Below are 26,086 nucleotides of genomic sequence, written 5' to 3'. Positions count from 1 at the left end.
ATAAAGCCAGCTGGGTGACCTTGAGTCATTCACTCACTCTCAGCCCTAGGAAAGAAGCAGTGGCAAATCATTCCTGAAAAATGTTGCCAAGGAAATTGCAGGGATTTTTCTGGCAGATGCCAATAGTATACAAACTGACTTGAGGGAACAAAAATAATGCATTAGATATTATCCAAAAATCTAAGAAAACTCTTTTTTTTTCTTTTTGGAAATTACAGTATTATCAGTTTAGACATACAAGAAAGGAAAATGGGAGTGAGGAGGAAGATTATTTCTGAAAAGCTAAAATAATAATATAATTATAATGGAAAAAAGATGCAAGTACCATAATACTATAAAATTTGTTCTATAGCATTAGATGCATTGTCTTTATTTATTTGTTCATAGCTCTGGAGATGTTCATCTATTAATCAGAAGGCCACTGCTGTTTAGCTTCCATTTATAGGTATCCAGTGTTCTTAATAAATCCAGTCCTTAAAAGGTAATCTTTGCAAGTGCCTCTGTAACATCAAACAGTATTAACTTCTTTAAGCTCTAGTGAATATTATTATTCTCCGTGCTAAAGGAGTGGGTCCAGCAGTCACGTGGGTTGCTCATGTCCAATCCGGTGGAACTGAGCCTTGTATTAAAAAAGCCTGCTGGATCCGCCCCTTCCCAGAATTCGCTCAGTTCTCTTATCCACGGTACGGTGAAACGCTCGTTCAACATAACACCTTCCCTTGACTCCTTCTGCTTAGAACAGTAAGCATATTTCTCTATTTTTTACTTAGTATATAGCCAACCGTAACCGGCTTGGCTCCTTTAAGAGAGAAGCCTGCAGCCCGGCCCCCCGCGGCTTTCCCTTCGCCGCTAGCCGGCTGCTGCTGCCGGCTTGGATTGTTTCCCCTCAATCCTTTCGGCCTGGAGGTTTTATTTTTCTTTATAAACAAGAGGCTTTTACTTAGAGGGCTTTACCTCCTGCGGTGTGAGACGTTCTCAAGTTTCTCTTGTCAGTCTCCTGGACTTAGTCATCGCTTCTTTAAACTTCGGAGCGTTATTTTTTTTTTTGGCGCGAAGGCCTTCGTGTCCCCTTAATTGCGCACTTTCGTTTTTGGCTTTCTGCCATCCGTTTAGTGCTTACAGTCCACCGCTGGGTTCCTGGAGTGGGCTTTGAGTCTCTCAGGCTAAATTCTCCACCGGCTAAGCCTTTAACCAGTGTGCCTTGGTTAATTAATTATCTTTAGGGAGGCTAGCCGCGCTGCATTTGAGGACACGAACTCTGGTCTCGCCCAGATTGCTCTCAAGTCGCAGCAGCTCCTAGGCCTAGGAGCAGGATCCCATTCCTCTTGGGAATAAACCCTTTTAAAGTGCTTCTCCCTCCTAGGTTCTTTGGCTCAAGCCTGGTTTCTGCTAATTTCAGACTATGGCTTCTTTTCCCAAGAGAGGCACAGCTAAAGGTCCCAGAGAGGCCAGGCCTACAGGTGATGAGATTACTATTTTACCCCAGGCCTCTGTTTCCTCTCCTGCTGGAGCTCACCATGTGGCTAAATCCACCAGAGCTGAAAAGAGAAGGGACCTAGCCCTCCAAAAAATTCATGACAAATCAGCTAAATGCTTAAAGGTGCAGGCCCAAGTGCACCCTAATCCTGACCCCTCAGAAGCATCTATCCTGCCTCCCCCTGGGTCATCTTTTTTATCTCTGGATGAGCCAAACCTAAACTTACCCCAACCTAACCTGTGGGGTCTAGGGCCAGAGGAACCAGATTTAGTGGAAGACTCCTCCCAGCCAGAAACCTCTCAGGCTCCCAAGGACTCTTCTAACATTCCTGCTGATATTTCTTCTCTACCACCAGAATTTCGATCTATTTTCTCTGTCTTATCCAAGGCCATTGATGCTAAGCTCTCAGCCATCAATGTGCCATCTGTGTCACACCCACCTGTGCGTCCTTCCCGCCCCCATGGTTCTCCCTCAACCTTTAGGGCTCCAATGGAGGAGGTCTCAGACTCCTCCCAGGACGAAGATGAGGATGAATACCCGGCAGAGGAGGAGGACCCCTTTCAGGGTCTCTCAGAGGACGAAGAATCTCAAGTCAAAACACCTACTCCAGCTACTATTTTTCCTTCTCAACTTTTCAAATCTCTCCTTCTCAAGGCAAGAGTATCCACAGGTTTAGCTGGACAGGAGAAGCAGACTGCTTCCTCCACTGACCCCCCAGAGGAAAATTTGCCATACTTCTCAGAAGAGCAGGAAGATAATGAGGCAATTCCTATGCCAAAATTATTTAAGGATGCCTTACTCAAACAGTGGGATCATCCAGCCTCTGGCCTCAACCCCACTACCAAAGACAAGAAATTGTACAAGCTCTCTCCTTCATACGAAGAGCTTCTATCATGCCCTAAACCTGATGAACCTGTCAAAACTCTCCATTCTGCTGCAGCCATGCCTGGTGAGGCAGAGGAGGTGCTTCGCCCAGAAGATAAGCGACTTGAGCAAATGCTCAAGAGGGGATTCACCGCTGACTCCTGGGCAATAAAGAGTGCTGCAGCTGCATCCTTCTTCTCCAGGGCTATGCTTCTTTGGCTTCGTCAACTTCAACAGCATATTCCTCCCGATGATCTGAGGGGTCAACAGGACTTCAGCAAGGTTTTTGCTGCTGCCCAGTACGTGGCGGATGCCACTCTTCAATCCTCCAGATTTGCAGCCAGATTTATAGCGGCCTCCACAACGGCCAGAAGACTCCTATGGCTCCGTCCTTGGCAGGCAGGAGTACGCCAAAAGTGGCAACTTTCCATGGGGCCATTAAAACGTGACCTCCTCTTCGGAGATCTCCTGGACCCCCTGCTCACGGAGACCACAGACAAGAAGAAGATTTTGGGCCCCACCATCAAGAAGGCGTCCAAAACACAGCCTTTTCGTCGCCCAGGGCGCCAACAGGAGCAGGGGTCTACCTTTCAAAGACAGCCAGGTCAGTATTCCCCCCGCTTTCGTTCCCAAGCTAGAGGCGCCAGGGGCAGAGGCTTCCGGTTCCAAAGAGGAGCCTCTTCCAATAGGGCTTCAAAGAAACCCAGATGGTAATCTCCCCTCACATCCGATAGGCGGCCGCCTGGCCCTTTTCTCCTCCGCTTGGCGCCGCTCCTCCAAGGACCCCTGGGTCATTGACACTGTAGAAAGGGGTCTCTGTTTAGAGTTTATTTCCTTGCCCCCTAAACGTTACATTTCATGTCCCTCCCCTAGATCCTCCTCATCCAGTTCCCGAATGGAGGAAGCTATTTCTCATTTACTATCTATTAAAGCCATTCAACCAGTCCCCCCCGACCAAAGGGGCCGGGGTTTTTATTCCATCCTCTTTATGGTCCCTAAGACGTCTGGAGGCTGGAGAGCCATTCTAGATCTCAAAAAGTTGAATCTATTCATCAAGTATAGAAAATTCAAGATGCACTCCTTGGCATCCATTTTAGCTTCCATTCATCCGGGGGATTTCATGGTCTCGCTGGACCTCACAGAAGCGTACCTCCATATTCCCATTGCCAAACACCACAGGAAATATTTACGTTTTGCCTTCCAGGGCAGACACTTTCAATATAGAGCTATGCCCTTTGGGCTCTCCTCAGCCCCAAGAGTCTTTACCAAGCTTTTGGGAGCTCTAGCGGCTCACATCCGGTCCACGCCCATTCACATATTATGTTATTTAGATGACATTTTAGTTCACGGGAACTCTAGAGATGGAGTGGCCGCAGATCTTTCTATCACCATGTCAGTTCTACAGAACCATGGTTTCTCCATAAACTTCGATAAAAGTCACCTTCGACCATCTACTGCCATTCTGCATCTGGGATCCATTATTAATACTGAGATATCTCAGGTATTTCTCTCTCCTGAGAGGAAGCAGAGCATAGATGACCTGATTTTCTGTGTGTTGTCCCATCAATCAGTCCCCATAGTTTCCCTATCTTCCTTGCTGGGGAAAATGGTATCATGCATTGGGATTGTTCCCTGGGCTCGCCTTCACGCCAGGGAACTACAGTGGCTTCTGTTACCTTTCCAGAGATCGGGACGCAGCAACTCGACTCGGCGTATCGCCATTCCACCGGCAGTTCGCAGATCTCTCAAATGGTGGATTTCTCCAGCCATGGACAGGGGCTCCCCCTTCAGGTGCCCAGACCAGTTTGTGGTCACCACAGATGCCAGTCTCCTGGGCTGGGGAGCCCATGCTCAAGGATTGATAGCCCAGGGCACTTGGTCTCTGGAGGAGGCCTCCAGGCCCATCAACTGGCTGGCGTTAAGGGCCGTCTCTCTAGCATTAAAGCAATTCTATCCTCACATCTCCAACCAACATGTTCTGGTCCTGACCGACAACATAGCCACCAAAAGCCATATTTGCAGACAGGGAGGCACGAGATCCAAGGCTCTCATGAGGGAGGCCCTAAAGTTAGGCCTTTGGGCGGAGAAACATCTCCAGTCGCTCTTAGCCGATCACATCTCGGGAAGCCTCAATGTCCAGGCGGACTGGCTCTCACGAGCGACCATAGATCCAGGAGAGTGGAACCTCCATCAGACACTGTTCCACCAAATTTGCCTCAGGTTCGGGTTTCCAGTACTGGATCTATTTGCGACCGAAACCAATACCCAGCTCCCTCGCTTCATCTCCAGATTTCCAGCCCCGGGAGCGGAGGCAACCAATGCCCTCAGGAGCCCCTGGCCTCCAGGCCTCCTTTATGCTTTTCCTCCAATTCCGATCTTACCGGAGGTGATTCACAAAATCATCCTAGAAAGAGCTCGAGTGATCTTGATCGCCCCCCACTGGCCTCGCCGGCCCTGGTTCGCAGATCTTCAACAACTATCCGTCCAGGACCCTTGGCGACTCCCCGTTTTGGAGGATATGTTACGGCAGGGGGCCTCATTCCATCCAGACCCGGAGTGGTTCCACCTCACCGCCTGGCTGTTATCCGGAGAGACTTAGACCTGCGAGGGTACGATCCGGATACAGTGGAAATCATCCTGAAGGCCAGAAGGGGATCGACCAATAGGATATACGACCATACCTGGTCAAAATTTCATCAGTGGTGCTCGCAGGAGGGTTTATCCCCCCTGTGTCTTCCCATCCACAAGATACTTACCTTTCTCATGAAAGGTTTCCATCAAGGTCTCTCCACCAGCACTATCCGTCGGCACTTAGCAGCCATCTCTACGGTTTTGGCAGGACCTCGGAGACAGCCGCTCCGTTCCTTTCCGGAAATCCAAGAATTCCTCAAGGGTATGGCCAACCTCAGACCGTCTAAGGTCCACAGATACCCTTCCTGGGACTTGCCTCGGGTTCTTCACTCCCTTACTCAGGCACCATATGAACCCCTGAAATCAGCGTCTCTCAGGTACCTATCTTTCAAGGTAGCATTCCTGGTGGCGATTACATCCGCCCGACGCATTTCTGAATTGGCTGCTCTCTCAATCAGACAGGACCTCTGCCAGTTCCATCAGGACAAGGTGGTTCTACGCTTGGACCCCACCTTCCTACCCAAGGTCAGTTCCATGTTCCACAGATCCCAGGATATTGTTTTACCTTCCTTCTGCTCCCAACGGGATCATCTCCTAGCTATTAGATGGCACACTCTGGACTTGACTAGAGCGCTGAAGATTTACATCCAGCGCACAGGCCACATTCGGAGATCTGAAGCACTCTTCGTGGCCTATCACCCCAGATCCATGGGCTCCAGAGTGTCTTCAACAGTGATAGGCCGTTGGATCAGGGGAACCATATCTAAAGCCTATGAGTCAGCCTCTCTCCCCATTCCAAAGAATATTACGGCACACTCTACCAGAAGTGCTGCCACTTCGGCCGCTTGGGCGACTCAAGCCCCGTTGGAAGAAGTGTGTAAAGCAGCCACTTGGGCCTCACCTAATTCCTTCATCAGACACTATAAAATCGATACATATGCCTCAGCAGATGCGGCCTTCGGTAGAAGGGTTCTCCAATCCGTTATTTCTCACAATGACAACTTGAACCCTCCCTAGGGACCTATCTATTGGGTATGTCCCACGTGACTGCTGGACCCGCTCCTTTAGCACGGAGAATAGGCGTTGATCGCTTACCTGAACGCCTCTTCTCGTGCGGTGAGCGGGTACAGCAGTCACTTCCCTCCCTTATGTGTTTTCCTTTTCTTATCTTCTATAACCTAACCTTATTCCTTTTCACGAGAGTTGAACATACTTGAGCTTTCACAACTGAGCCTAAGTCTACGGATTCGCGAATTCTGGGAAGGGGCGGATCCAGCAGGCTTTTTTAATACAAGGCTCAGTTCCACCGGATTGGACATGAGCAACCCACGTGACTGCTGTACCCGCTCACCGCACGAGAAGAGGCGTTCAGGTAAGCGATCAACGCCTATTTTATAAATAATGTACTTATTATATTTTATAGTGCTATTCATTATATTTTCTCTAATGATACACCTCAGCTTCAGATAATTTTGTAATTTGTTCCGATATATACTTCTTTAGTCCAGTTAAGTGCTGGCAATAATTCTATCAAAATGTCATTTTTTAAAAAAATTGTAAACATAAAGGCCATCGTTTGATGTCATTGTTTGATAATCTCCATTAGGGCTACACAAATTCTTCAAAAAAAGTTCTCTGGAACACATTGGCACATATACAGGTAGACTTCAACTTACAATCATTCACTTAGTTATTGTTCAAAGTTACAACTACACTAAAATAAGTGACTTATATAGTCGTAATTTTCATACTGTTATGACCTCCCCATGTGATCAAAATTTGGGCAACTGGCATGTATTTAGGACAGTTGAACTATCCTGGGTCATGTTATCACCATTTGTAACCTTCCCAACCAGCTTCCAACAAGCAAAGTGAATGGCGGAAAACAGATTTGCTTAATGATGGCATGATTCATTTAACAACTGCAATGATTCACTTAACAAATGATGCAAAACAGGTCATAAAATGGAGCAAAAATAATTTAACTGCCTTGTTTAGCAATTTTGGGCTTAATTGTGGTTGTAAGTTGAGGATATCGGTATCAAAGAAGTGATGTGCCTATGTAAAACCCATTGAAGAGGCGGTGAAGGACTCTAAAAAGCCTGGAAAATGTTACATCTGTTCTAATTGATCCAGAAATGATTTCTTTGAATATTTTAGTATGCTTTTTGAAATATCTTTCTGAAATAATCTTTATAGCAGTTGTCTTTATTTTATTGTATTATTTTTGAATGCTAAAATACAAATATCAAAGTAGGTAAAACATTCCAGGAAAGCAATTCAGTATTAAAGTTGCAGATGATGTGGGTAGAATATAGGGAGATATAGTCATAAATGCTTGTGAATTTAACAAAAAGCAAAGAATATTTTATGTGTGGGAGCATAATAGAAAGCAATTAAGCTTTATGGATTGTAATTCACTCAGCATGAAGTAAATTGGTTCATGCATTAAGCATTTTGATAGGAATTATAAGAAGTGGAATGGTAACGCCATGGTATATCTGATGACAAAAGACTGCAGCAAAAAATTTGCAACATTACAGTTCTCTTTATCTGATGTGCAAAGTTCTGGTCAACATGAAATATATAGTAAATGTCGAAGTATCATAATGAAAAATAAAGCCATATTTAAAGTATTTTTCTGCATTGACATTATGAGTAATATCATGTAATTGTCCTGTGTGCTGCTTGGAGAGTCCCAAGCATGGGTTGTCCTCTCATCTGATTGGCCAGGGACTGAGTTGCCATTTCTTTGATCACGCTTCTTCCTCCTGCTGAGCTCCAGTTTTTTCAACTCAGTCAGCTTAGAGCAGTGATGGTGAACTTTTTTTTCCTTGAGTGCCGAAAACATGTTTGTGTGTGTGTGTGCTATCGTGCATGTGTGAATGCCCACACCCATAATTCAATGTCTGGGGATGGTGAAAATAGCCTCCTCCACCCCCCCGAAGGCCCTCTGGAGTCCTAAAACAGCCCATTTCCGAACCTCTGGTGGGCCTGGTAGGCCCATTTTTCACCCTCCTCAGGTTCCAGAGGCAAAAATTCCTCCCACCCAATCCCCCTGGAGTCTCTCCAGAAGCCGAAAATGCTCTTCCAGAGCCTCCAGGCGAGCCAAAATTTAGCTGGCTGGCACACACATGCACATTGGAGCTGAGCTAGGGTAACAGCTCATGTGCCACCAGATATGGCTCCACATGCCACTTGTGGCACCCATGCCATAGGTTCGCCATCATGGGCCTAGAGGGACAGAGATTGAGTTGCTCCTGACTGATATCAGTAATTATTGGAAGTCATTGGATTAAATTCATTTTAATTGGACTTCTCTTTAAAAAAAAAATTCAAATTGGCTGGAAAGAGACAGGGGTGTTTGTGGGAGGCTTGCAACCTTTGCACCTAATGCGATGTTTGGATCACCGTCTAGCCACCATTGCCACGTGTTTGGCTTCAGGACCAGTTTGCAAGAAGACCACTGGACTAACTTCAGCTCAGTAGTCTCTATTTTGGCTGCCTCTTTGAATCTCCATTCGGGATAGTGCCCTTTCTAATCGGCTTGCAGTGGGCAGCCATTTTTGTGGGTGGTTTCTTCTTGCTGAAGCGCTGATCGGTTTGGAACCCAGGAGGGACACGGGAAGCATTTCTGAGGAGCTTGGAGCACACAGCCTCCTTGGAGTAGATAGAGGCTACTTGCTTGATCCCTATTCCATGTGAGCGGCCCTATTGCCAGCTGGCAGTTATGAGGCTGGCATAAGGGACCGTATGAATGGTCTGGTGCCAAAACGGCGGCTGCTACTTTCTCTTTTGCTGTGCCTGTGATTCCTACTGCTGCTTCTTCTGCTGCTGTTCTTGCTAATTGCTGCTTCTCACTTATTGTAAGGTGCAGTGAGTACTACTGATCCCCTTCTGGGACAGCATTCCTATTGTGATTGGAGTCTGCAGGAGTGATTCATCACAGATATTGCAGTTTCAGCTATTAGGGCTGAACAAAGAGTTTCAATTAGCAGCACCTTTGCTGGTTCCTCCACCTTTCACAGGATGGAGGAATGTTCCTAGGCCAAGAAGGCTAGGAGGCAGAAGGTCCTTTTACCATGTCCAAGTCCTCCCAATCCAAATCCAAGTCGTCTGCTTCTGATAAGGATGCCTTTAGGATCAAAGAGCATTAGAGAAGCATTTTGCTAAGGCCCCAAACTGCTGGGGGTTTTGAAGAGGTTTCTGCAGCTGAAAATCCTGTGAATACAGATCTTTCATCACAGCCTCAGACAGCTGACCAGTTGGCATGGTCTCCTCAGACCAGTTCCCTGGCCCCTTTTAGGGAGGAAGGGTTATTGACCTTTGCTCCAGCTATTAGGGCACAGACTGGGGCTGCCATCAGACCATCAGTACCGTCAGCCACTTTCACCCCCACAGCGGCTAGATTCCATTCACACACTCCAGGTTGATGCGAGAAGCACAGAACCTTTGCACCTGGGCGGAGTCTCACCTGTGCTCCTTACGAGTGGATCATATTTTGGGAGTGAACAACACCCAGGCAGACTAGTTGAGCCAGACAACGCTCAACCAGTCTAAATGGCAACTCCACCCAGCTCTTTTTAACCAGATCATGGACAGATTCGGTCGTCTGTTATTAGACTTATACGCCAGACCTCAGAATGCGCAACTTCTATGATTTTTCTCCTGGTTCCGCAACCCAGCAATGGAAGGGACCAATGCCCAACAACTTCCTTGGCTGGCAGGACTCTTGTATGCCTACCCTCTGACCCCACTGATTCCACACGTCGTTAGAAAGATCATGGAACGAGAAGCAAACGTGATCCTCATCGTTCCTCACTGGCCAAGGAGGCTGTAGTTTGCGGATCTGATGATGCTGTCCGTCTCTTACCCTTGGAGAATTCCCCTTCATGAGATCTCCCTTTGCCAAGGAGCCGCGCAACCTGGGATCCCCACTGACTCAAATTAGCCATTTGATGGTTGAGTGGGAGACGCTCAGGAGAGGACACTATTCGGGGGATGTAATTACCACCATTCTAGCTTCCAGAAGGGCATTGACAACCAGGATATACAAGGCTACCCGGTCGGCCTATACTTGTTGGTGTGCCACGTAGAACCTGTTACCGACTGCAGCTTATTATCACAGCTTTTGGACTTCATACAGATGGGGTTGTTCATAGGCCTATCCGTCAATACTCTCCACAGACAGGTGTCCACCTTAGCCACCATCATTCAGGGTGATAGTGCCACCCCTGTCTTGCATCACCCAAGAGTGTGTAGTTTTTTAAAAGGAATTTACAATTTGCACAGGTATCCCACCTGGCAGCTGTCAGTTGTCCTGCAAGTATTCACAACTTCTCCATTTGAGCCTCTCTGTGTAGCTAGTATTAGACTATTGACTTTCAAAGTTGCCTTTCTAGTTGCAATAAATTTGGCGGGCAGGATTTCAGAGTTTGGTGCCCTGTTGGTACGCCAGGGCTTATGTATTTTTCATGCCGACAGAGTGGTCCTTCGATTAGACCCTACTTTTGTACCAAAGGTACCTTATTCCACAGGACTCAGGAAGTTATCCTACCAGACTTCTCTCCGAATCTTACGCATCCGAGTGAGAGGCATTCACATGTGTTGGATGTTTGCCAGGCATTACACAAATATGTCAAGCAAACAGTTGTTCTGAAGTGCTCTTTGTTTTCTTTCAACCCAGGACGATGGGCAAGAAAGTATCACCATTTACCATTGGTCGTTGACTGAAGGCCTGTATTACAGTGGGCTATGAGTGTCTGGCCAGATCACCTCCTCACTGCATTACAGTACACTCAACCAGCAACTAAGATGGCATGGGCAACACAGGCCTCTATCCTTGAGATTTGCAGAGCAGCCACATGGTCTTCACCTTCACTGTTTGTGAGGAATTACAAACTGGATATGTTCGTCTTGGTAGAGGTGGCTTTTGGGAGATGAGTGTTGCAACAGGTTCTACCGGCCAAGGGACCCTGGACCAATCTGTTTTCCACCCAACATTGATTTAGCTTGGGTATATCCCATGCTTGGACTCTCCAAGCAGCGCACAGGAGAATGAATTTTGGCGTACCTGAAAATTCATTCTATGTGTGCTGCGGGGGAGTCCAATCCCACCCTGGTTCTTGTAGGGTCTAGGGTAGAGGAGTGGCTGGTGTATCAGATAGACTGGGTCTTCTGCAGATCCAGATCTTAGCTGAAAAAACTGGAGCTCAGCCAGAGGAAGAGGCATGGTCAAAGAAATTGCAACTCGGTCTCTGGCCAATCAGATGGGAAGATAACCCATGCTTGGACACTCCGGCAGCGCACATAGAACAAACCTTCAGGTAAGCCAATATTCATTCTACAGCAAAGAGTAGAAATTTTGTGACAGCATTTACTATTCTGAATAGTTAAGACCATCAACAAATCTAGCCTCTCTCCTCATCCTCTAGAAGCAGTTGATTACATTCACTAACCATTTAGAGATATAGCATAAAATATAAACTATATATTTGACATTAAGAAGAGGTAATTTTTTGGTAGATCCATTTTACTGGTTCCAGATTTCAGATATTTTATGCAGAGTATTTTTCTGGAGTGGAATTAGGGCTAGAATTTACTTTGGGTTGAGTCTTGCATATAATCTGTTGGACTACTTTGCCAATATCTCTGTTAATCTCATTTTGCCTTTCTTCAAAAAATATTTTATGCATGTTTAATGATTTTAGTGATTTTAATGTATAAATTAAATAGCATTGATCTGTCTCAGTCCATTTTGTTTCTAATCTGATGTTGAGCTATGGCTGCATAATTCTGCTTTACCACTGGATGTCAGTGTAATACTATAATTTTGGGAATAATCTTCCCACTAAAAACTCTTAAATAATAACTTGTTAGATTCAGTTTTGCCATAAAAGAATGGTTACCCTGTGTTATCTTTGCTGAAATACATCCATTTGGAAGTTTTTGTATTTAATTTTCTTGGGTATATCAGTAACTAGTTACATTATTACTTCTAAAAAGTGATTGTTAATTGTAGATTATTTTATTTCTGTATTAATAATTGTATTTGTAAGTACAGTATAGCAGTATTGGAAAGTGTTTTACATTCCTCAGTATTAAAATCAAACTTGGAGAACTTTGTACACCGTATTTAGGTACTGATGTATATAAAAAAGTGACAGGTTGGTAGGATAAATCAATGTTGTGTTTTTAGAATTCTAAGTTGTTTCAGAACATCATAAAAGTAGAATTCTAAAGAAGTAGCAGGATTCTATCTAGAGTACAATAACTGCCTTATATTTATTTTTATGTATTAGTCTATATGCCACCTTCATTATTTTTACAAATAAAGTGACAAACACACCTTCTTCCTCCTATTTTCCCTACAACAGCAACCCTGTGAAATGTGTTGGGCTGAGAGTGAATGACTGGTCCAAAGTCATCCTGTTAGCTTTCATGGATAAGGTGGGACTTGACCTTAGAGCAGGGATGTCAAACTCACGGCCCACAGCCCAGATGCATCACGTGCTGTCCCTGCCCCCACCTAGTTTAGCGAAGAGGAAAAAAGTCCCAATTCATCACATGACGACACCGTGACAACACAAGTTCAATACCCCTGCCTTAGAGTATCCCATTTTCTAGTCTGATGCCTTAACCACTAGACCAATGGTTCCCAACCTTCTTTTGGTCATGCCCCACCTAAGGATCTCTAAAATCCTGATGCCTCCCCCCTTCCCCTCCATGGCACAGAATTCTTATTATTCAAAAATAAACTTCTACTCATGCTGTGAATGTTAAAAACAAATACAGGGTTTTTTAAAGTCAGGATTTGCTTCAAAATTTAAATTTTATTCAGTGAGGTGTATGGGTGCTGCTCAAGAGGACAGAATAGCTAGCTACTGGTTATAATGTATAGTCTTCCAGAATATTGCTTTGCTTTGAGACTGGTTTGATTGTACAATTAAAAACTTGCTATTAATGGTAACCAATTTTTCATATTTGATTTAAAGATATTACAAATTGATTTCAAATTGAAGGACATTTTATTTGCTTTTGAAGGACAGATGTCCTATCTTTTGATAATCTGCTTCTGATTAGTGGAACATGACTGAGATCAAAGAGCCAAGGACTTTGCTCTCCTTTCATTTTCTTATCACAAAAAACTTGCTTGTTTTCTCTATTCTTCGTTAAACCGTCCCATGACTTTTGTTTGTTTTTGTTATTATTTACATTAAAACCAGTCATTCCAGTTTAGCCTCTCCGCCTTCTTTGTAATCTCTTGGGGATTTTGGCATTCTTCTAAAAGTCCACTGAAAGTAAGTTTCTTTGCTTTTCCCTCATTAGTACAAAAATATTCATTAACATCTATCTGGCATTGATAGCTTGTGGATTCTGAACTTATTTGAACCTTAAGGAATAGTTTGAATGCTAATGTGTGTAGCTTTCAAGTTGAAGCATACTTGGTTCTTTTGTGAAATGACACTTTCTATTTTCTTCTATCCTTTTCTTTATATACATTACTACATGTCTATTCTCTTCTATATGTATTGTGTATTGGACAAAATAAATAAATAAATAAAAATAAAATAAAATAAATTTCCTGACAGAAGACCAGCAGAGCTCCAGCTGTCTGCTACAAATGGGGTAACTACAGGAGCTGCCATCCCTCCTTTATTGCCAAAAACTTTGATCAAACTAATGCAGGGTAGTGATTAGTATTAAACTGGAACGATCCAGGCTCGTGTCCCATTCCCATCTCCATCCTCCTCATGATAATTCATTGGGTGACATCAGACCAATCAGACTCAGCCTATCTCATAGTGTTGATGGAATGGAAAAATGGGAGGACTCAGTGCTGTACTGCATATGTAATTTTGAGCTCATGAATAAAAGGCAGGATATAAATCAAACAAACTTACCATATTTTTCAGAGTAAAAAAGACACCTTCACTTTGGGGGAGGAAAACAAGGGGGGGGGAAATCTGCTTCTGCCTCCCAGCAAACAGTACAGATGATATACACTCTTTGCTGTGTATTTCTGTGCATGTGTGCCAGACCCATAGAAATAGCAAAGAATTGGAGAAATGGTAGCATATTAATGCCAGTAAGTTTTCTTAAATGTAGTCACATTAACTCTTCCCAATTATTTAAATAGATCTACTACAAACATCTTAAAAATTAACAGGACACTGTTACATTTCAGTTTAATACTTTTACAGATCTTTATAATTGATGTAGCTTTCTGGAAGTATGGTTATTCTCTACTATTTAAAAGAAGATACTATACCACTGGGCTTCTTCAGATCAAGCATTTATTTTAAAAAGCTTCTTCATGTTGTTGTCTACAACAATAATAATAAAGCAGTCTTTAAAAAATAAGCCTAATAATTTGAACATCGCACAGACATTTATAGCTATTGACTTACTTCCTTGCATGCAGTTCAACAGAAAATAAAAATCTGCATCTGTCTCCCAGCAATTTGACTCCTTGCAGCTAGTTTCACTTTCAGTTTAGCACATGGTCTTAAATCAGCTGAGGGTTGGAAGCTGATAATGAGTTGCTTGGCTTAACAGGCTCTGTTCTGTTTGTTGCAAAGGGGTAAATTGCTGGGAGTCAGAGGCCAAAGGGTGGGGGTGGCTGGGAGGGGCTACATTTGGTGTATAAGACACACACAAGTTTTCAGCCTCTTTGGGGGTAAAAAGGTGTGTCTTATACTCCGAAAAGTACAATAACTGCCTTGCAAACAATTGGCAACCAGTGCCAATATTAACAATAATATCATCTTGAATTGCCTAATACAGTAGTATGTTCTGAGGCAACTTTAATATCTTTTCTCTAGATGTTCTTTCTGTTTCTATTTCTTTGTTGACAGGTTTGCATTTAAACTGTAAACTTTAGAGCAGAGCTTGTCCTACCTTTTTGTAGATGGTAAGCTTTTTGGCACATAAAGCATCTATTTAATTTTCTTGACCATAATATGGAAATGTTTTGCAGTTTTCTTCCAGGATATTTTTCCAACTTTCCAGTCTATTGTATAACCATGTCATTTCCTGATAGTTTTCCATGTAAGCACTTATCAAGTTAAAACCCTACTTGACTTTTCAGATTCGGCCAAGGTGTAATAACATAGACGGCATAAATAGTATTTATCCCCATAAACGTGATCGTCTAGACCTCTTTCTGAAAATTAAATATTATGCCTTTCCTTTGTTTGAAAAGTAGGTATTCAGAATCAGGATTTAAAAGCCCCAGAAATTATTTTTATGTCTCTGAAAGAAATCAACTCCTGTTTCTTTCTTCCATATAGAAATTCTTATTTACAAACTCATTTTTTATTTGTTTGCTTTTAGTTTATTTGTCAGGCTGCATAACTGTGCGTGGTTCTTAAAATCTGCAATGAAGCAATAAAGTATTTGGAAGGAATAGATTTTCATGGTATGAAACATAGAAATTGATTCCTTATTTTTCAGACTGCAGTGAGATTAAAAAAAAAGATTAAAATGATGGAGGAAGAAAAGGATGACATTGAGAACCCAAGCTCCAAATTTTGCTACATCTAGTTTAGTAAAAGAAAACAATGATTTGCTGCTATAATTGAAATTAAAGTGTTAATAGAAATTATGAGGGTTCATTCAGATTCATATCCCATTACATAAACATGGTTTTTGAAAACTATTCTGAGCCAAATCATTTTGTGTATGAACTATTATTATTATTATTATTATTATTATTATTATTATTATTATTATTATTAATTGGATTTATATGCCACCGCTCTCCAAAGACTTGGGGCGGCTTACAACATATAAAAAGAACAATACAATACAATGTGCTAAATCCAATTAAGTAAATTTAAATAAACTACTCTAAAATCGTTAGTTCTATTAAAAAAACAATCATACCCATTTGAACCACAACCATACTTTACATTTCGTCGGCCGGGGGTAAATCTAATTACCCCAGGCCTGGTGACATAAGTGAGTCTTAAGTCTCTTACGGAAAGCTGGTTCCAGAGAGCCGGGGCCCCCACAGAGAAGGCTCTTCTCCTAGGTCCTGCCAAATGACATTGTCTAGTTGACGGAACCTGGAGAAGGCCGACTCCGTGGGACCTGACCAGTCGCTGGGACTCATGTGGCAGGAAGCCTAGTTGAACAATGCCGAGTTTTAGATTATGGCTTAATTTTCTAACTAGTGGTTTAAAAGCAAACATAGTATTTCAAGATGCCAAGTCTCTTCTATGATGACTAACTGACAAATAGGGGTGAGATTAACAGCAGAATTATAGAAACGAATGATTTTGATTACCTCTACTTTTAGATCAGGGGTGTCAAACTCATGGCCCACAAGCTAGAGGCACAATGCGCTGGCCACTGCCACCCCTGGTTTAGTGGAGAAGGGGGGGAGAGTTGCGATACATCTCTCCTCTGACGCCTCTGTTTTAGATGTTTACTTCTTCTTAAACTGCTTTTAAGAAAAAGGGAAAAAATATTCAGTTGATAAACAAGCTGACCAACTCCTATGCATCCATTAATCTTTGTTTAGTTATCTCTAAGCTTACTTGGGGTCCCTCCCCCAGATGTTTCATTACCCAACCAGTGCTAACACTGATGTCACCTAGTTTGAATAATTGAAATGTCTGCAAAAGCATAAGCAAGGCCAGAGAGCACCAGGACCTTTAATGTCAACCCTGACCTACAAATGTTTTCCTTTACTAGTTATTTTCAACTTTTATATTATGCCTGTCTTCACTAGAAAAAAAAGAGACGTTAAATATATGAGTATTGTCCATTGACATGAAAGGGCTGCTGGAACTATAGAAATCATGTTCAAAATTATGACTATTTATTGGCAGTTGGGATGAGATTAAAACAAAGATTACTAATTGCATTTTAAAAAGCTGTTTGCATGAGTTGGTTTTCTTTAAAAGTTCTTTGTGTGTGACTTATTTCTTCAGAATTTCAAATCCCCATTTTCGGTTAATGCTAAGAATCACATCAAAAATATCAATTTTTACTGTCACTTTTAGGGAAAATGTCAATTTCAAAATAGAACATTAAACATTAATTATGGGATGAGGGTTGTTTGAGAAGTTATCTAATGCAAATCCTGCCCTTAACCATGAAAACCAGCTTGGTGACTTTAGGCCAGTTATTCATGCTCAGCACAGTAGTTGCTATTGCGAGGAAAATAGGCAGGAGTATTCGGTATTACTTTGTTTATTATACACGTGCAGACGAGGATAGAAAAGTCTAATAAATAATAATAAAGAAGCCTGTAGCATATTCACTACCTCAGATATCTTAATTTTTTTCTCTGAATTTCCCATCTAGGTTTGTAAGAGAATGGATTTAGTCTGTCAGAGAATGCTAAACCAGGGATTTCTGAAAGTGGAAAGATACCATAACTTGTGTCAGAAACAGGTTAAAGCACAACTTCCAAGGTATGTGATCAACAAAACTGGAGGTCAATGCAATCTAAAAATCTGTTTGTATAGATGACGTTCAAGAAAAACGCCCGTACACAATCATATAGACAAATATTTAATATATGAAAGTATTCCCATCTTGTGGCAGAAGCATTGTTATCACATGTAAACAGAAGAGCAGGGGGAGGTACCACTTGCCTCCTTTGTGTGTGCCAAATGATTTGATGCTTGGCATTCTGAGCTTGGAATGTCTTGAAAGTGAACATCGTTTTCTCCCTCTGTTTCAGCTGAGATTGTGGCATTCTACTTCAGAGTCAGTTTTTCAGGGATGGCATGCAGATGATAAACTATAATACTCTTGTAGTTAGTCTGGATTTTGAATGTCTATAGAGATCCAGATTTCATCAGTCCCAGAATTGTTGGTTTGTTCATTATTTCATTAAGGAAAGTTTCCTGAGAAAAAAAAAGACCAACATTTTGAAAAAAGTTAAGTAGTATAATTGCACTTCTGAAATAGATAGTACAGGAAAGATATAAAATGTAAAATTCACATATCCTGGAATAAAATAGACATTTAAACTAAGCATAAATTATAGCAATGCCGGGGTGAAACTAATGTAACTTCCTAGTACAGTGATGGCGAACCTATGACACGCGTGTCAGCACTGACACGCGTAGCCATTTTTGGTGACACGCGGCTGCTCCCGAATCTCCCCTCCACTCTGCTGCTGAGCGTCTGGCGGTGGCAAGGAAGAAAGCCAGGGGGCGGGGAGGAAAGCACCCTATGGCAGAGCAGCAGCAGTTCCTCTCCCTGAAGGCAAGAAATTGGCCAATTGCAGGCCCGCTTTCTTCCCCGCCCCCTGGCTTTCCTCCTCCTCTTCCTCCAGACGCTCAGCTGCAGACCGTCTTGGTCCCTCCAGTGCCGCTTTTTTGCTTCTTCGCGCGGCCGAAACGTGGGGCGGAGTAGGCGGCGGCTGCTTCAGGCCCGCCCCCGAGCTGAGCTTCCTTTGGCTTCCTTCGAGGTAAAACTGCAAAGCTCACCTGCTGCCTCGAAGGAAGCCAAAGGAAACTCAGCTCAATGAGGATCGGCTGTTGGTCTCTTCAAGCTGCTGCCGCCCACTGCGGAGATCCCTTCGCCCGAACAGAGGCGGCGGCGGCGGGTTCAAGGGACCAACAGCCGGTTCTTTTTGGGGCTGCGTTGTTGCAGCGTCTGAGGCCGCCGCCTCCAGGCGAAGGGATCTCCACAGTGGGCGACAGCGGCAGGTTTAAGGGACCAACAGCCGGTCCTTTTCGGGGCTGCGTTGTTGCAGCCTCCGAGGCCGCCCACCGAGGAGATCCCTTCGCCTGGAGGCGGAGGCAGCGGCGGCCTCAGACGCTGCAACAACGCAGCCTCGAAAAGGACCGGATGTTGGTCCCTTGAACACCCCCCCCCCCCGCCGCCTCTGTTCGGGCGCCCCCCCCCACCCAGGAAAGAGTTGCACATTTGAAAAGCGCGTTGCTTTCCCGTAAAGCCGGCTTTCCTGGCTGGCACAGGGCTTTCCCGGGCAGCTGGCTTGAGCCTTGTGCCGGTTAGCAAAGCCGTCTGCCCGCCGGAGACGTGGAGAGAAAGAAGGGAAAAAGAGGGAGGGAAAGAGGAGAGGAAAGAAGGAGGGAAGGGAGAGAAAAGTGAACGAGAGGGAGAGAGAAAGGGAGGAAGAGGGGAAGGAAGGAAGGAAGAGATAAAGAAGAAGAGGAAGAGGAAAAATGAGAGGAGGAGGAAGAGGAGGAAAAGGAGAGGAAGAGGAGGAGGAAAAGGAGAGGAGGAGAAAGCGGAAGAGGAGAAGGAGAAGGAAGAGCAGGAGAAGGAGAACCAGAAGGAAATGGAGGAGATGAAGAGGAGGAGAAAAAGGAGAGGGGGAGGAAGAGGAGGAAAAGGAGAGGAAGAGGAGGAGAAAAAGGAGAGGAGGAAGAGGAGGAAAAGGAGAGGAAGAGGAGGAGGAAGAGGAGGAGGAGAAAGAAAAGCAGGAGAGGAAGAGGAGGTGAAAAAGGAGAGGAGGAGGAAAAGGAGAGGAAGAGGAGGAGCAAAAGAGGAGGAAGAGAAGGAGGAGGAGAAAGAAAAGGAGAAGAGGAAGAGGAAAAATGAAAGGAGGAGGAAGAGGAGGAAAAGGAGAGAAGGAGGAGGAGAAAGAAAAGCAGGAGAGGAAGAGGAGAAAAAGGAGAGGAGGAGGAAGAGGAGGAGAAAAAGGAGAGGAGGAGGAAGAGAAGGAGGAGAAAGAACAGGAGAAGAGGAAGAGGAAAAATGAGAGGAGGAGGAAGAGGAGGAAAAGGAGAGGAGGAGGAAGAGAAGGAGGAGGAGAAAGAAAAGCAGGAGAGGAAGAGTAGGAGAAGAGTAGGAGAGAGGGAGAGGGAGGGGAAGAGGGGAAGGAAGGAAGAGAGAAAGAGAAAAAAGTGGAAGGAAGTGAGAAGGAAAGAGAGGAAGAGAGAGAGGAAGAGAGAGAGAGCAAGAAAGAAAGAGTGAGAGATGAGAGAGGAAGGAAGAGAGTGAGAGAGAGTGAGAGTGTTTTTTCTCAAGGTGACACACCACCTGAGTTATGCTCGGTTTTTTGGCGAATTTTGACATACCAAGCTCAAAAGGTTGCCCATCACTGTCCTAGTATCAGAAGGTTGTTAGTATGGGCGCTAGGCATGCCACCCAGAAGTGTTCCTAAGTACAACATATCTCTGTGTCCAGTGATATGTTGGTTCCAGAACCATAATCAAATGGGGTAGTTAAAAACAAAGTGCTATTCCCCCCCCCACACACCAGAGTAAATTGAGGACCATGTGTCCAGGCAGACTATTTCTATTTTGCCTTGATCAGGTTTTAGCTATGATAATGTGCTCATTTTCTTCACTACTATGCTTAGGCATCAGTTCAAGTCATCAATTAGTCACATTAATTAAAGGGGAAGGAATAAAATTGTTTATTAATTATTGTTTATTAATTATTGTTTATTAATTCAATATTATTGATATTTGTAGTGCTTAAAAGCAAGTTGACTGATAAAGATCTAACTTCTTGACTCTGAAAGCAATCAGGCAGTGGAATGGCCTGCCTCGTGAAGGTGTGGGTAGTCATGAGTATTGACTAAATATTTGTCAAAAGTGACCTGAACATTCTTGCCCTGGTCAAGGTGCAGAACTAGAAGACCTGCAAGATCTTTCTAGCCCTTTGATTCTGTGATGGCTGGTGTACATTTATGAGTTAGTTGTTTGTACTGCGGCTGCTGTGCAGTTGTTGCTGCTGCTGCTGCTGCTGCTACTACAGCTACTAAAGTACGACTACTTTTAACTCTTGTATGCCACCTACTCATAGTGACTCTGGGTGACTCAAAACAAGCAATAAACAAGAAATCAATAAAGATAAAAATGAAAGAAGGCAAGTGGGAACTTTGAGGAAAGCAAGGGGTCTCACTCTTGCCAAACTCTTGGGTGAACAGCCAGATCTTTATGTGTCTTCTAAACAATATCTATATCTTGGGAGGAACCTTGTTCCAGGGTAGGTGAAGTTGGCTTTTTTATGACATGTGGACTTCAACTCCCAGAATTCCTGAGCTAGCATGATTGGCTCAGGAATTCTGGGAGTTGAAGTCCACAAGTCATAGAAGAGCCAACTTTGGCTACCCCTATTCCAGAAGACAGGTGCTGCTACAGAAAAAGCATCCCGATGGGTGATGTTTCCTCAAAGGAAACCAAAGTGTGCCAACCCTGCAGGATCAAACCAGCCTGGCAGGTGCTATGGGAAACAGGCACTCAAGTGACCAGACCCTGTATCCATTGGGCTTTATAGGTTAATACTTTATAACAACTTACTAATGGGACTCTGATCACAAAATACACTCTGTTAGATTAAGCAACTGTATAAAATAATAGCTTCCTTTTGGTATAAGAAATGTCCAGTTTGCCACAGTATTTGATTTTAAAATATGCTGATCAATTTAATTTGTATCCAGAGGCCTGATGTTGCAATATTTTGTTTGGGTGTCTAGTCCCCAGTCTCCTGTTTGCTATTTCAGTTTTCTCCTCTTGATTTATTGTCAGGATCTATCAAAGCTCTTCCAATATATGTCTCCCTTTCTTTATTTGCATGTAATTATTCATGTTCTACTCAGTCTGCACAAAGCAATGTGCAATGCAACAAATATAAAATTAATTTTAAATAGCATCATTAAATATCCTAACACTAGAAATACAGGTAATTCTCGACGTACAACCTCAATTTAGCCCAAACTTTTGGTTGCTAAGTAAGGTAGCTAACAGTTTAGCCTCATTTTATGACTTTTTTGGCCACAGTTATTAAGCAAATCACTGCAATTGTTAAGTCAATCATGTTGTTAAACAAATCTGCTTCTTCCATTAACTTTGCTTGCTGAAAGCTGGTTGTGAAAATTAGAAATGGTGATTACATGATCTCAGGACAGTGCAACTGTGGCCAAATACATGCCAGTTGCTAAGCACCCAAATTTTGAACAGTGACTATGGGGCTCCTACAACTGTTGCAAGCGTGAAAATTGAGCATGTCACTTTTTTCAGTGCCACTGTAACTTTGAACAGTCACTAAACTAATTTTACCAGCAGACAAAAGCCACTCAATGGTGATGGTGAACCATACAGATGATGAAACAAGGGCCTTTGCCCTGCTCAATGATTCCTCAGCATATAGATGGGCAAAGACATCAGAGAACAATGGTGACACAACTGAAATCTATCTCCGCCAACTCAAACAAAACAATTGTATAATGGAGAAGGAGTCGTGGAAAATGAGAGGAACAGAGGCGGCCCCAGTGAGATTCTTTTAAAAAAAAATTATTGAGAATCTATGGACTCCCCAAGATACATAAAACAGGAGTCCCCCCCCCAGACCTATTCTAACATTAAAAGATACCCCTATGTATAACATTGCCAAATGGTTGTCACAGTGCTTAAGCTTCCTGACCCAACCCTCTAACAACACAGTCAAATGATCCCCACACAATTTCTGACAAAACTACAAGGCTTACATGTGGCTCCTGATGAGATCATAGTCTCCTTTGAAGTAGTGTTCCTATTTACATCCTTCCCTCCCCACTTAGCATATGAAGTAATAGAAAACTAGAAGAATACAACACAGATCCCAACAACCTAAGCAGGACACAAATTATAAAGTTACTTCAATACTGTCAACACACTTTCTTCACATTCAAAAAGGAAGTGGATGAATAAGAGGGACACCCATGGGATCCCCAATATCTGGAATCATTGCAGAAACAGTCCTGCATGAACTAGAACATTGTGCATTTCAGAACTACACAATTCTGGTGACGCTACATGGATGGCAAGAAAAATGCACTTAAAGACATTCAAACCATACTGAACTCCATTTCCCCCAACATACAGTTCACAATGGAGGAAGAAACAGCTAGGCAATTGCCATTTTTAGATGTGCTTGTCAATAAACAAGAGGATGGAAGCCTAGAAACTACTGTTTATCGCACAGACATCAACACCCCTCACATTTCAACTGTAACCATCCACTGTCATACAAAAAGAGTTGGATCAGAACACTGTATGGCAGGGTGAGAATCCACCCTAGTACCCAGCAAGCCAAAGAGCTGGAGAGCAGTAGCTATGTAAACAAACAGTATCCACAATCATTCGTCACAAGATGTTTGTTGCAACATGGTGGGGAGAGAATGGAAGAAACAAGGTACAGTAGTACCTCTACTTAAGAACTTTTCTAGATAAGAACCCGGTGTTCAAGATTTTTTTGCCTCTACTTAAGAACCCGAGCTGGAAAAAAATCTCCCTGGAAATTTGAGAGCGGCACGAAGGCCCGGCCAGTTTCCTGCCATTCCCCCTTTAATCCCAGCCATCTGGGCTGCGAGAGGAGCCTTTTGGTGGCACTTAAGGAGGCTTTGGCAGTCCAGAGCGAACGAAGCATTTTCCTTTCTCTGGGCGCTTGGACATGGACTAAACCTCTTCCAACGCCCAGAGAAAAGAAACGCTCCCTTCGCTCTAGGCAGCCGAGGAGTCACAACAGTGAAGAAAAGGCGCCGGCCACAAAGCGAGCGAGCAAGAGGAGAGGGGAGGCCTTCAGCAAGGGAAGGGAGAGGCAGCAGGTAGCAGCAGAAGAAGCCAGTGTATGGGAGGCAGCCTCGCGCCGGGTGTATTGGAGGTGCGTGCTCATCCTCGCCATCTCAGAGTCCCTCTTTTTTTTTTAAAGCCTTAAAGTTTTGAATTTTTTTGATTCCCCTCACCTCATCTTCTTCCTTTGGCAGCGGCTCTCCTCCTCCTCTTCTTCCTTCTCCTCCTCCCACCCAAATTCCGAGCTTTTATTTCTTTCTTAATGGGTTTGCAGGCATTATTTGCTTTTACATTGATTCCTATGGGAAAAATTGCTCCTACTTAAGAACATTTCTACTTAAGAACCTGGTCATGTAACGAATTAAATTCTTAAGTAGAGGTACCATTGTATAAGACCAACCACATGGCACACCCTGCCATATGTCAAAAACATTTCAGAAGCTGTAGAACGCAGCTTCCAAGATCCGCAAGTGAGCATCGCACACCGCCCAGAGGCTACCATACAAGGACAAATTATACATTGTAAAGATTGCTTGGAAGTGGGAGATACTTCCAATGTAATCTACCGAATCCCCTGCATAGATTACCCCTGTGACTACCCTGTGTAGGACAGACAGGGAGGAAGCTAACCACCAGATTGCAAGAATACAAGCGAATGGTCGGACAAGGAGACCTGAACTCATTGGTAGTCTCACGCAGCAGTGTATAAGGACAGACATTCAACACAGCTAATGACTTAAGAAGCCAGCCATCAACATCTAAAAAGCTACTTACAAAAGACACTATAAAGACCACTTACAGAAGAGCACACACTCTGCTAGAGAGAAGTTCCCTGAAGATGGGCTCCAGCATGAGTCTGAAAGCTTGGAAGACAAAACTTTTGGTCCCAGTGACCGACACAGATTGTATCCTGCAACTAAACAAATTGTAAGTTGAAGACTATCTTGTACACTGCACCTAAAAAAAGTACCAGGGTTGCAACTTAAAATATTTAAAACATTTTTAACGTGCGTGTGTGTGTGTGTCTGTAAAATGAAAATAATGCTAGGCATATTAATAGAGGCTTGTTGATATCTGTCAGTTGGGTCCTGAGGGACAGGATATTACGTTTTAGAAATACAGAACAGAATTAATGTGTGGGTTTTAGTAGCAAGCAATATTTTCTATGACTGCGTTATATGTATTTTTTTTAAAAAAATAGCAATTAACTACATTGAGTTCTTGGAAAAAAGAAACTAACAAGCAAATAAATAAAACACATGTACAAAAAGCACATACATAATGGTTCACCAACTTTTCTTTCAGGTTTACACTACCTATATCTACTTTAGAATTCTTTGCTTCTGTATTTAGATCTAGAATTTATAATTATATGTGTGTGTGTCTGTGTGTGTCTGTGTGATACATACATATAAATATAGTCTATAGATATATAGACTACCGTTCTGTAGGTTTTAATTACGCTTTGTGTTATAACCAGAGATAAAACAATTTGTAATGTTTTTGACAGAAAATTATGAAATGTTAAATTGTGTAGATAACTCAGCAAAGCATTTTGCTTAAATCTCTTCTCTGGACCCATTCATGGAAGTGACTGTATCAAGTCTTTGGGGAGTTTTATTACTTCATTGATCTGAGGAGCGAAAAGCACCCTGAATGATTTGCATAAACCTTATCAGCAGCATTTGAAATTTGAAGTTAAGGTTTGCACATAAAAAAGAGATGTTCAGTATTTCTGAGCATTCATTATATTAAGTAAGTAATGTCTTGTTTCTCCGTACTGAAGGAGCGGGTCCAGCAGTCACATGGGTTGCTCATGTCCAATCCGGTGGAACTGAGCCTAGTATTAAAAAAGCTTGCCGGATCCGCCCCTTCCCCAGAATTCGCTCAGTTCGCATATCCTGCGGTTGTATTGTGATAGCTCGTTCAACATTCTAACACCTTCCCTTCGATCTTTTCCTTCAAAAAGTAGTAAGATTTATTGTCTTTTATTATTTACTTGCACTAATTGCGCCAGCCGTTTAAAAGAAAAAAAGAAAAAAAGCGGCTAGGCTTTTTTCCTTGGGAGAAGTTGCGGTTTCGTTTTCCCCCGGCGGTTTTGCCGGTTACGATTCCTGCGGCCGCTTGTGGATTCTTCTAATCCTTTGGCCTGGAGGTCCTGGTGCAAGTATTTACCAATTGAATTATTGATTATTATTGTATACAAAAATATTTAAGGGCTTAAGAAATACCTCCTGCGGAGTGAGACGCCTTCTAGTCTCCCGGACTTAGTCGATCGCTTCCCCTTTAAGAAATTTTACGCAGCGATCTTTTTCGGCGCGAAGGCCTTCGCGCCCTTTTTAAATCTAGGCCTCTCGTGTTGGCCCCCTGCCAGCCGTGTAGGCCTCAGTCCACCGCGTGGATCCCGGAGCGGGCCTTGGGGGTCCCAGGCTAAATTCTCCACCGGCTAAGCCTCCAACCAGAGTGCCTTGGTTTACTTAATTATAAAGTTTAGGGAGGCTGGCCCCGCTGGGTTTGGGGGCACGAACTCTGGGTTTGCCCAGATTGTCCTCAAGTTTCAGCAGCTTCGAGGCCTCGAAGCAGGATCCTTTCCTCTTGGGAAGTCCTTGAAATTCTTCTCCTT

General features: G+C 43.4%; 1 protein-coding gene across 1 annotated transcript in view; it reads left to right on the top strand.

Annotated features, from left to right (window-relative positions):
* The window catches only part of FBXO28 (F-box protein 28), a 45,977-nt gene that overhangs the window by 6,933 nt on the left and 12,958 nt on the right, over positions 1-26,086 (top strand). Inside the window, exon 2 of the mRNA XM_070734349.1 lies at positions 17,288-17,397. Within this exon, the coding sequence (XP_070590450.1) occupies positions 17,288-17,397 (110 nt within the window). The remainder of the gene's footprint in view (positions 1-17,287; positions 17,398-26,086) is intronic.

The sequence above is a fragment of the Erythrolamprus reginae genome, chromosome 1 (assembly GCF_031021105.1).
Source record: "Erythrolamprus reginae isolate rEryReg1 chromosome 1, rEryReg1.hap1, whole genome shotgun sequence".
In the NCBI taxonomy this organism is placed as follows: Eukaryota; Metazoa; Chordata; class Lepidosauria; order Squamata; family Dipsadidae; genus Erythrolamprus; species Erythrolamprus reginae.
The sequence above is the reverse complement of the archived record's forward strand: the minus strand, read 5'-3'. Positions and strand labels throughout refer to the sequence as shown.